Here is a 12,857-nt window from a genome sequence, read left to right on the forward strand (position 1 = left end):
GATGTTCCCTTGAAGGGAGACACTCTTGCTTGATTTCTCCCTTTAAAAAACACAGGAACACGAAAGGAATGGATTTGTGTTTGGAAACATGTTTCTGTTTCTTGATGAATTTACATAAACCAAAATTCAAATAGTTTACACATTAAATTTACTTGACTGAATGCAGTCTTGTGTGAACACTCTTCAGTTTGCATGAACCTCTGCTGTACGTCTATCTTAATTCGATTGCATACTAATTTTAATAATAATAACAGTGATCCAGGTATGGATAATGAGCTTATGTTAGTATTGTGAAATCATTTGTGTGAAGGAAAACAGAAATATCAATGAAGTGCTATGTACTGTGTGGTGCTATTCTTAGGATTCCTCTCAGCATACTTTACATCATATTTATCTTTTAGATGTGCAGTAATTTCCTGTGTTTGGGTACACTTTGAAATTTCCTTTGCATTCCAGTTGAGTGTTAACATTGCTAACAGTATACACTGATTGATGGTGGGAGTTCAGACAGATTTGCAGATGTCTTTACTTAAAAGTACCTTCCTCTGTGAGCCGAACCCTACTCTCGGTAACGTTATGTTTTAAATTTTGCTCTTGGCGTTATCAGAAGGCTCAGTGCATGGCACCGTTTCATGATGGGGGATTGGCATATCCAGACATTCCCTGTGCCCTGTTTGCAGTCTAGCACGGGGCTGACAGAGGTCCTGGAGTGACATCCGTGAAGATCTCGGGGCCTCTTGTGTTCTCCGGGAGGTAGAATATGGCTGGAAACAGCTCAAGTTCCTGTGCTGGCCTCACCAGTGTGACTCAGCTTTGCATGGGTAGCTAACTCTTGGTATGGATTTAGTTTTTCCTAGTTGTGAACTATCTGCTGTTTCATACAGATACTGATTAGCCTCGAAATGACGAAGGCTTTTTGATGCTCCCAGCCTGAGCAATGCCCAAACCACAGAAAGAGAGGGGAAGTGCTTTGTTTTCCATTTTGTTCAATTTTCCACTCAGTGTTTTGCTGGTTTGTTTTTTTTTCTATATTCAGGCAGCTTAGAAACAAAACAAAAACTGAAATAGCAAATTAATATGCCGAGGGGAAAAAAAATTAGACAAAAGCAATTAGTGTGCACTTGTGATGCACTTAGGTTTTTCTCCTCCATTTAGCATTTGCTCATTTTCCCCCGCCCTCTGACAGTGACAAAAAAAAACGTAATGAAGCTGAGAGCTCTTTGGGTAGCTTTGGGTGTGACTTTCAAGTTTTAAGCTCCTTAGCTCTGACTTGATGTGCTGCCTCCCTTTCCCTAGAGTGTCTGGAGACGTTGAAGCTTTAAGTTTCATTATGAAAAAGCAATAAAGCATTTCAACTGTGAGGCTAAAATCCATAGATAAATCGCTTGGGATTGAGCTATTACAAGAAAGCTGAACACTTTTCAGAAGACGAGAACAAGGGGATGCTTAAAAATGTGACCATTCTGGGCTATATTGTACATTCAGGTTCTAGTTACATTTGCCTGGAGCTTGTTTTCCACAGATTTCGAGCTTAAGCAGGATTTTTCTAAAATAGCTCACAGAAAATGTTTCTTTTTCTTCCTTTAGTTTTCTAAGAGTTTCTTTAGTTTGCAAAACAAGGTAAGAAGATTTGCATAGAAGTAAATGCATCAAAAATACCTTTTATTTCCTTGTCTGAACTCCTGGTATAGCACCAGTGAAGTAGTTGGGGTGTTTGGAGAACAAGCACTGAGTATTGCCAGTTTCCGTTCTTCCTGCAGTTTTACACTTACCTATTCTCTGACGTTTCTTTCTCCTCTTGCTTTAAAAGTGGTTAAAATACCTGGAGAAACCTTAAAAAATGTCCCTTCATGCAGTTCCTGTATACCAAATAATTCTATAAACAAAGCGATTGGTGTAAACTTTGAATAAATTTCCTGCTTCTAGTGAACAAAGAACCCTGGCTTCAAGCAGCTGGATCATGTTTAAACAGGCAACTGTTATTACAGATGAAAAAAATAGTCACTTGCTCTTTTATTTTGTATAACTTTGCACCCAATGCCATTAATTATATAACTAAATGTTTTCTTTTAAGCACAGAAGCCATCCCATCTGATAGACGTGTAATGAGCCGGTGAAGCTGGGGCTAAGGGCACAGCAGGGCTTAACAAATCTTTATGTAAGGACTTTAAAGAAACGTGCAGGCCTTGAACTATATATAGCAGTTTCCAGTTTACATTTACAAGAATGGTTTATTGTTTTTGCTATATTTAAATACTGATTTAAGATAGATTTCTAATTCATGAAACTTTCCTACCCTGCTTCTTGTAACTGTCTCATTATAAAGTTATACTTCTGAAGCAATAATATTTTTCTATTAGCAGTTGGTTGACGTTGGATACATGAGATCAAATTTGGGGAACTGTAGGTTTCTGACAAAGTGACCTTTGCTGGACACTTTTTGCATCAGTTTTACAGTTTGAGGCTGGACGTGTCGTAACTGGATTACTTAATTTACCTGGATTCTGTTTTCACGGAATCACAGAGTGGTTTGGAGCTTGGAAGGGACCTGTGGAGGCCATCTGGTCCAACCCCCTTGCTGAAGCAGGGCCACCTACAGCAGGCTGCCCAGGACCACGTCCGGGTGGCTTTTCAGTATCTCCAAGGATGGAGACTCCACAACTGCCTTGAGCAACCTGTGCCAGTGCTCACCCTGACAGAAAAAAAGTGTTTCCTGATGTTCACATAGAGCCTCCTGTGTTTCAGGTTGTGCCCATTGCCTCTTAGCTTGTCAGTGGGTGCTACTGGAAAGAGCCTGGCTCCGTCCTCTTTGCACCCTCCCTTCAGGTATTTACATATATAAATAAGATCCCCCTGAGCCTTCTCTTCTCCAGACTGAACAGTCCCAGCTCTCTCAGTCTCTCCTCATATGTCAGACGCTCCAGTCCCTTCATCTTCCTTGTGGCCCTCCCCTGGATTGTGTCCAGCATGTCCGTGTCTCTTGTACTGAGGAGCCCAGAACTGGACACGGTGCTCCAGGTGTGGCCTCACCAGTGCTGAGGGGAAGGATCACCTCCCTCCACCTGATGGCAACACTCCTTCTAACACAGCCCGGGATACCACTGGCCTTCTTCGCTGTCTCGTCTTCAATTTGTTGGCCAACAGGACCCCCAGGGCCTTTTCTGCCAAGCTGCTTTCCAGCTGGGTGGCCCCCAGCATACAGAGGTTCCTGGGGCTGTTCCAGGACTTTGGACGACTTCTTGTTGGACTTCACAAGGTTCCTGTCACCTCGTTTCTCCAGCCTGTTGAGGTCCCTCTGCATGGCAGCACAGCCTGCTGGCCTATCAGCCACTCCTCCCAGTTTTGCGTCATCAGCAAACTTGCTGAGGGTACACTCTGCCCCATCATCAAGATCACTAATGGAGATGTTAAACAGGACTGGACCCAGTATTGACCTTTGGGGTACACTGCTAGTTACTGGCCTCCAACTAGCCTTCGTGTTACTGATCACCAGTAACCTCTGGGCCTCTCAACCTCTGGGCCCAGCCATTCAGCCGGTTTTCAGTCTACCTCACTGTCTGCTCATCCAGCCCATACATACTTCATCAGCTTCTCTATGAGGATCTTAAGGGATAGTTCTGAAAGCCTTACTGAAGGCAAGGTGGATGATATCCACCTTTGTCTCTTCATCCACCAAGCCAGTCATTTCATCATAGGTTATCAGCTTGGTCAAGCATGACCTCCCCTTGGTGAATCTGTGCTGACTACTCCCCATCACTTTCTTGTCCTTCATGTGCCTGGATGTATTCTGGGAGGTGCCTCTTCATTTTTTTTCGTAGATATGGTACAAGGCAAGGCCACCTAAATTACCCAGGCTGGATTCTACTGCAGAGTGAAGTCAGGCTAGACCTTATACCTGTTTCTATAACGTAACTGCTTTTGTCCTGCCTTTTAGTTAAGCCCACTTGTCCTGGTGTACTGGTGCAGGAGATGCTGTGTGGGACTAACCCTTTTCTTGCTCCTCCTAAGAGTTTTTATTGCAGGGGCCAAACTCATACATTACTTCATTACTTGTGAGCTTGGCAATAGTGAGATAGGAGAAGGCCAGCAAAAAGAGGGAAGCAACATTTTAGTGGAGTAGAGGGAGCTAATTGTTCTGATTATAAATTCTCTATTGTACTCAGGCAAATATAATAGCCATTTATTACTCGCCTTGCTTTTAAATCCTCTGCTCCCTTTGTAATTTATACTTTAGCCTGGCTTGGCTCATCTTGAAAAAAAATAGTGACGATTCACCATAAAGCCCCAACTATACCTTTGACAGTGACAGAACTGTTGTAATTCATTTAGTATCCTGAATTCAAGAAATTAAAGTACAGTAGAAAGCTGCCCAACTGTTAGCACCGTGATTTTTGCAGACAAGTTCTGGTAGGTACGGGAGCATCAACAACCGCAGCAGTCTACTCTCACCACTGTGATGGAGGTGCATTCATCCGTTGCATTCATATGGACCCACCTGCATGAGGACAGGGAAATGCAGGGGCAGACAGAAAGCAAGGCAGGCATAAGATATTATCCTGGTATTTGCCAGAACTCACTTGCCGACGTCTAGAAGCACAGAGAAGTTACAGAGCATTAAATCTGTTACGTTCGTGCCGCAGGCATTGGGTGCGGTCCCTAAGAGCAGAGGTGGGGGATGCTGTCTCTCTTTATATCGCCCTCTCTTCATTAGTTCCAGAAAGATATTTTAAAAATATCTCTTCGAAGAACAGGAAAACCATTTCCCCACCCATTTCAGATTCTAAGTGCTGTTTCTACATTACTAAGTCAATTCAAGATCGGCCATACAAAGTGCTATTAGTGTAATGCCTGATAATAGTTTAGGGCAGCAGAAGGTGCCTTAATGCAAATATCATGTTGCAGGCAGCGGGGTGCTTTACAACAGCTGGTGTGTTGCTGCTTAGATGAAGACCATTCTTTTCTTGATTAGCAAATGTAGTGTCTGCATTTTTCTTTGAATCGGTAACAGAAATCAGAAATGTAGCCACCAAGCTTTGGGAACTGTATTTTCTTACATATTGCGAAATATGGTAAAATATGTTAAAAATTAGGCAATAGGCTTTAAATAAGGTCTATGTTTTTATTTTACAGGTTGTAAGTCTAAACCCATTGGGTTGAAAGCAAATAGAATGTTACCGGTAAAGTTAGCCCCTTTTGAAAGTGAAGGGTGCTTTCAAATATACACTGAATTTAATGGCAATTTGATTTCCTTTCAAGATGTTAAGCTTGCTCCTAATAGGTACTGTCTGAAGAAAAAGTTGCAGTAGCAGCCCAAAACTTGACTGTGTAATTTTCATCAAAGTAATTTCCATATCTGTATGTACGTATACATGACTATGTGTGTATTTTTAGAAGCCAAATTATCCTAGTGTCAACATGTGTGAAAATCCCAATTTATGGCATGACCTGTGTGGTGGCAGACTGAGCAATGTCCTCTTGTTCTCTCCTTCATTCCCTACTCAAAAAGCCCCCTATTTTTCTTAACAGAACAGGAACATTATTGCAGTAATGGGCCATTTTTCTTCCTATCCAGACTTTCTTTATTCCCTGTGATGTCCTAGGACTTGTGTTGTTTGCCTACAACTTTTAAAACTGTATATACTCACTCTTTCCCTGTACTTCCTGCGTTAAAGGCGTTTTTTATTCCCACTACCTCAATTTCATTACTTTCCAATATACTGCAGTATCTGGCTTTGATAACTCTCTTTTCCAAAATCAGCAATGACTTCTTCTTGGCTACTTGACAACAGTGAAAATTTTCAAAGTAACTTAATCTTGTAAATGAAATCTGCTTGATTTATTTATTTTTAGGCCTTTTGTCTGTCTTCATCCATCTTGATTTGTCTCCTGCTTTGTCAGCGTGTGAATCATTAGCACCTGAGTTTCTCCAAGATTTAAGAGTTTTCTTATTCTTACGTTACCTCAGTGGTCTTCCAGTGGTTCCTGTGACACTTCCTTTGTCATTGTAGTTTACAATTTCTTCTTGTCTGTTGAGAGTTTAGCATATTCAGTGATATAGAAATAATAATATTTGGGGCAGCAAGCACTAATTTTAAAAAAAGGTGATATGTAATAGAAGAAAAGATACTGAGTTTGGTCAGTAAAAGAAAAGATACAGGACTTTGAATGCAATGAGATAAGATTACTAGTAAAATCCAAATTTACATATCTGGAAAATAGTTTTAACGACAATTAAATCCATTTTAATTTTGATTATGTCTGCATACATGTTCAGCTGTCTTTAATGAATGGACTCTAAACATCCCACTTCAGTTAGTTGATCATAACTTTTTGTAAGCATCCATAAGAAAGCATGCCTTTTGCGTAAATGCAAATAAGGTACTATAGGAAGTCATTCTCAGTTTAGGACAAGCAAGAACAGCTATACTGAGTTAGCTCACTGTTGAATTTTGAGGACTTGCTAAGTTGAAGGTTTCGGATATTGTGTTTTATAGTATATGATGCATCTATTCATGATGAATTTGTCAAATATCTTTAAAGACATTTATACTTCTGGTCTCCTCAACATCCTTTGGGAATACTTTTCAAGCCTAAATAATGCATTACATTTAGGAAAAAACACTTCTTGTTTGCTAATAATTTCCTTGCTTCCCTGAGTTCTTATGTTATGTGAAACATGTAATGAATAACAAGAGTACATCTTCTCCGTGATTTTGTAGACTGAAGTAGATGAGAACCTAAATGGACTGCTTAGTTTCTGTCTTTTTTTAAGAAAAATTTCAAGCATTGTTGATTTTTTTGGCATATAATGCATTTCGACTTTTTTCATGTTTTCATATACCTTCTTGAAGTTTGTTGTTAAAAATAGGTAAATCAAACAGAATATCTAGTTTAATCATGTTATAGATTCTGTTTTTACAAGTATGTATGTCTTAACAACTTTCCACTTTGTTTTTATAGCACTAGTAATAATTGATCCCACGTTCATGTGATCATCAGTGTATAATTTAACTTTTAGACTGTTGAAATGCTCTGAACTTCATTAAGTTTATTATGCTCTGAACTTAATAAGAAGTTGGGATATAGGAATTTCTGGTATGTTTACATGCATTAGTTAGCAGTGGTTGGTGACATGACTTGGTTGCCGCTACACGGGTGTGTAGTATGTTTTGAGAGGACCTTTGGTATCTCACCTGGGTTATTGATAGCTACTGTTTTGGGTGCTATGGTCCTCTGTCGTATTTACCTGCCCTGTGCTGATGCTTTGGATACCAAAGGGCATCTCCATTGGCAGTAGGTAAGTAAGTGTGAACAACTGAACACATACTTGATCTTGGGAGAGAAGAGTGGGGGGTCCACAGGGGATTTCTCTGCTCAGTAGTATTAAAGACATAAGTAATTAAAGAAATATTACTTGAAAAGATCAAGATTGTCAGGAGCCTTCAGCAATAAGTGCAGCTGTTGTTGCTTAATGGCATTTCACGGCATCTGGTTGCAGGTTAGCATCAGTAATGAGCGTGGGGGAAGGACAGACACAAAGTGCAGTTTTGGATGGACTTGTCCTTACTTAATCCGTATTATAATGTCGTGCTATATAATAGGAAATAATCTGGTGGGTGTATTTGCCCAAATAAAATTTCTGAGTCCACTGAAACCTGGAAATTCCAGCAGAATGCTGATTGTTGTTGGAGCCAGGGTTATATTATGATTTAATGGCTTTTCTGGGCTTCATTTGATGACCTGGCCTAGAAAAACATTTTGAAGTAATAAAGCGTCTGTTTGGCTCCAAACTAATGAGAGAAGCATTGCTCTTTGCATTAACTGTTCTTTAGGAAGAGCTGCGGAGGGCTACTAATAAACCTTATTAAAAAGCTTAAGCAAGATTGAAGGAAATAGAAAACAGAGAAACTATTCCATTCCATGTGAAGTGAGTACATCAAAAAAAAAAAAAAAAAGGCAAAAAAAAAAGAGCAAGCCCACAGGGTTTTTGCCTCCCCTCCATGTGACTTGCAGCTTGCTGCACTTCAGTTACATTGCCTCTGAGATATGTTAAAGTGCAGCTCAGTTTAATGAAGAAGTGGATAGGACAAATCAAGGCTAGAGACTATTTACGGCAGAGATTGGGTAAGTAAATGCAGCTGTAGATAAGTGTTTACTAATATTGTGCAAATGTTACAATATCTATCCTGTAGCGTTTAAAACAGTACTCAGAGCTATCATTTTTTGGTGGTCCTTTCTTTGTTTTACTTAAGTAATTTGCAAGTGTGGGTGGTACATACTATGCAACAGATTTATGCATAAGACTGATAAAGAATGTAATTTTATTTTTCAGACTTTCTACAACAAACCAAATAACTTTCCTTTAATTTAATATACTTATTTTGTTTGAAATTCTTTGCTATGTAAGTAACTGCTTCGTCTATTTTTGTGCACTGCTCAAAATAATTTCAGTGGGAGTTAGCTGATAGTTTCTGGTGCCATCCTGTTATTTTAATTATTTTTCTGCTGGTGAGGGAGAGGGGAAAACAGCTTATACTCTGAACCTCCTAGATACAGAATTTTCACATTTCTAGAATCCAACTCAGACCACTGAAAACTCCCCAGCTTCCACTTGTTCCAGGAATTCATTCAATCATCCTAGTAGCATATGATTTCAGCTGTTTGCTTTTGTTTTCTATGCCTTTTTATAAAGATTCGTATGTGTTCTTCTACTGAGTTTTATGTAGAAAGTTCTGGTTTAAATTTATGTATGTTTAAATTTGTGTAAATTTAATATCAATAGACAAGATAGAGAAATATGCTGAAAGCTTTTGTTGTTGTTTAAGACTTCCAGGCTTTTGATTTTGATATGTTTTTGTCTCTAGCAATTGGAATGGACCTTGCAGTGGCTATAATGCCGTTATGAAATAGGATTGCAATCTTAGCCAGTTAGTAATTTCCAGAATGGTTGTTTTAGCAGCTTCAGTGCCTGCCATTTGAGTATTTAAATCTCAGTGCATAGACAAAGAGCTGAGAAGAAGGAATGATCGACATAGGTTGTAAAGACCTATACTGAAGCCTGATTCGAATCTTGGGGACTGAAAAAGGAAAAGTAAACTCCTTCATTGTTGGTAGTGTGTTAGAGAAAATGTTTTTAAGCGTTTAATATCTTCTGATCTAGGGCGTGTCTTCCCTTTGCATCATTTTGCAGGAAAGAGTACGTTAAATATTACAGTCTATAATGATTTTTACTATCTGGATTAATCAGAATGCATTATCTTTTTCAGATAATCACTCCATTTAGGAGGCTAATATTGTGTGCTGAGAACAGAAAAGAAATGGAGGACTGGATAAGCTCTCTGAAGTCCGTTCAGTCCAGAGAACACTATGAGGTAAGTTGACATCCCTCTTGGTGCAAGCTGTTCTAGCTCAACAGATCAAGCTACAGGACACAGAACTGGAGTATTCACCCTCCTTAGTGTGAAAAGTGTGTCTAATGTCAGAATGAAGCTTCACGTTAAGACCTTTACTAGCAAAATGAGAGCTTATTATCACACTTCTGTGTAGAAGTTTGGAGGGAGAGCAGGCTAAATACCCTTCGGAAAATACTTTTTGGTGAACATTGCATTGTCTTCCCCTGTAATATGGAACCGTAGGTAATTTCAGTCACCGTAGCTGTGTTCTGTACTTGCAAATTTGTCTTAACTTCTCCTTTACTAGACCGCACAGTTTAATGTGGAACATTTCTCAGGGATGCATAACTGGTACGCCTGCTCCCATGCCCGACCTACCTTCTGTAACGTGTGTAGAGAGAGCCTCTCTGGAGTCACTTCTCACGGCCTGTCTTGTGAAGGTAAAATAAACGTTTTCTTCCCCCTGTTTATAATGCTGCGTAGGTAGACAGATGGCTGAAAGTTTAAGACGGGTAATGATTCTGAAAACAACGAGTAAGAAAAAATGCTGAAGGGAGAAATCTGTTCGCTAGAGTGACTTTCTTTTGGGCAGAGGGACTGCTCATGATCTGGCTCACCTTCTTTGTGCTCCAAGTACCTTTTTCTAACTCATCTCAATAAAACGGTTCCTTCTGCTGTAGCGACCAGTTTGGAATGTGCTGGGTGGACGGTTTGCAAGAAAAGATAGGGTTTATTTGATTTGCCCGTCAAAAAATGTGAAACAAAATAGTCTTACTGGCTTGCAGAATCAGCATTCCTCAGGAAAAAAATCATAACGGTAGTTTCTGCCCAAAATCTATAAAAATTCGTAACACTTTGTTCAGCACTGACCTCTTCCCCTCCAATTCTTGTTTGCTCTGTTGCTGCTGCCTGATCCTACAGTACAGGCAGGACAGATGAGGACAGATTTATTGCTTTAAAAATTCTCTCATGCAGTGAGGCGGTAGAGATGTAGATGCCTTTGCGCTTTGATGGTTCAACAGATGAAATCCAGCACAAAGAAAAAGGAGGTGTGGCTAAGACCTGAGCATTAAGTATCTCTGGAGAAATGATATTTCACAAACAAGTACTTATAATAAACCTGTAATAGCTTATTTATTTTCTGCTGCAAGTTCTGTGAAAAAGTGGTAAAAAGTCTGCTTGTGTTAGAATCCAGCAGAAAATAAAACATCCATGTGAGCTTATGATATATATGAAATGTAGAGGTATTTAATTACCCAAATACCTAGCTGTCCAGAAAAGAGTTACAGTTACACCATTCAAAACTTGGTTTTTGGATGCATGTTTCCCAACTGCAAATGCATTTCTGTTATTGATGCTGTTATAATACTTGAGGTCTGAGCATAATAATGTGTATTAAGGAAATCTTACAAAGGAAACATTAACCCACTGTCCTGAATTGTCCATGCTTTTAATGTAGCTAATGGTGCAGTTGCCAAGGAACGGGATGAACCCGTTTCATAGAAATTAGAAGTAGCATAGTTACTTCCAGCTTCTCTGGTGTATGTTTTCCACTGCGTATAAGTCGTTTGGACAGTTTTAAGGCAATTATGGGATTTTCAATGTCTGATATTGGCAGATGGAAGTATCATGTGCTTAACTAAAATGCAGTCGTATTGCCTCTGTGTACAAATACAGTTATATTTGCTCAGGCAAAGGAAAGGAAAGACTACTTTCCTTCCATAAAAAATTTATCCTTTCATAACTTAGTATTATAGCTGTCTTAAAAGGCTGTTTAGCAAGAATTATTCTTCTAAGATTATCAATGTTAATGGTTGTAGTTCATTGTTTTCTGTTTTTTTCACTTCTTACTTTGCTTCCAAGTGTGTTTTTTATTTCCAAGGAGTTGGCATTAACTTTACATTAAGGAAGTTTCCTTAGTTTCCAGATTTGGACCTTTCTGCATAACTTATTGCAAACTAATGCTACATTTATCCACATTTTTGGTGGCAGTTGATCTTTCAGAAGTTTTTACGAATGGCTTGTGAAGGTAGTTTGGGTTTGCTTTCACTGGTGCACAGTTTCATAAACATGTATGACTTGGATTGGTTTATATGTAGATACTATGATATTCATTATTAATAAAGTTTACCTCCTCTTACTTCTTAGCTACTAATTTATATCTACTTTCTTCAATTTTTTTCCAAGTATTTTTTTAAATGTAAGGAGAACTTTTATTATGCATCTAATCTAAATCATTTGACAGTTGACTCTTCTACTGGAATACTCGTACTGTGTCCCCAGTTCTGTATACCTGTAAAAACCCATGTTAACCATCCTTAATTTCTTCATCTAAGAAGTGTATTTTGGCTTGATACTACTTCTTTCTCTAAATTCTTATGTGACTGAGTTCATAGTTACTTGCTTCTGCCATGTACACTTCTAATGGATTTCACCATCGTTTTTTTTACTTACCCTGTGTTAGCAATATACACTGTTTGAGGAGACAATGTAGGAAGTATGGGGTCTTAAGATTCCCCAGACATGTTCTGTGCTACTTTTTCTCATTACATCTTTAAAAAAACTGTTTAAATATTCATGCTTGGCATCTAAAACCTCCAGCACTGCTTTACGCTGGGAATCCATTTATATCTATGCTAAATTCAATTATTTGTGTGGTCATTGATCCCAGGCTACTCTATTATGTCTTGTATTGAGAAGCATGAGAGGCTGCTTCTCAAGAGATATTAGAGCTCTTCCTCCTCCCAGTGGTTTGGGTTACTGGCACGCCACGTTATCTTGAAAGTAGCTTAGAGTCTTTGTGCTCTTTGTGGTCTGATTCTTGACTGTTAACTGCAGGTAAAAATAAAAATAAATCCCACTGCTGATACTTTGCAGCTACGTTAGAAGATCAGTCCTGTAATATTTTTTTTTCTCTCAGAGTTGCTGGTCTCCAGCAGCACTACACAACTGTTTTTCAGCTTGACCTCACAACAAGCCTCATTTCTTTTGGAGATAAGATGGGTGCCTTCTTTTTTTCAGGGCACCATCCCTCCCAGTAGCCTTTGGCAAAGGTTCGCCGAATCAACTGCAGCCCACCCTGAAGATACTCCTTTAAGTTTTGTGGAAGGCAGTATAGGAAAGCCAGCAGCTAAGCACCACACAGCCGCTCGCTCGCTCCCCCTGCCACCCAGTGACCCAGTGGGTTGGGGGGGAGAATCAGAAGTGAGAACACTTGGGAGTTGAGATAAAGACAGTTTAATAGGTAAAGCAAAACCCGCACCCACAAGCAAAGCAAAACCAGGAATCCATTCCCCATTCCCCACGGGCAGGCAGACGTTCAGCATCTCCAGGACAGCAGGGCTCCATCACGCCTGACGGGGACTTGGGAAGACAAACGCCATCACTCCCAACGTCCCCCCTTGCTCCTTCTTCCCCAGCTTTACATGCTGAGCATGATGTCCTATGGTCTGGAATATCCCTTGG

The 12,857-nt window shown here is 39.6% G+C and overlaps 1 protein-coding gene across 3 annotated transcripts in view; it reads left to right on the forward strand.

The window, feature by feature from the left end:
• The window catches only part of DGKH (diacylglycerol kinase eta), a 163,577-nt gene that overhangs the window by 100,479 nt on the left and 50,241 nt on the right, over positions 1-12,857 (forward strand). For all 3 annotated transcript variants that reach the window (XM_049815766.1, XM_049815765.1, XM_049815764.1), the window contains 2 exons: positions 9,267-9,371; positions 9,700-9,832. In XM_049815766.1, coding sequence (XP_049671723.1) covers positions 9,267-9,371; positions 9,700-9,832 — 238 coding nt within the window. The remainder of the gene's footprint in view (positions 1-9,266; positions 9,372-9,699; positions 9,833-12,857) is intronic.

This window comes from Accipiter gentilis, chromosome 13 (assembly GCF_929443795.1).
Source record: "Accipiter gentilis chromosome 13, bAccGen1.1, whole genome shotgun sequence".
NCBI classification, from domain to species: Eukaryota; Metazoa; Chordata; class Aves; order Accipitriformes; family Accipitridae; genus Astur; species Astur gentilis.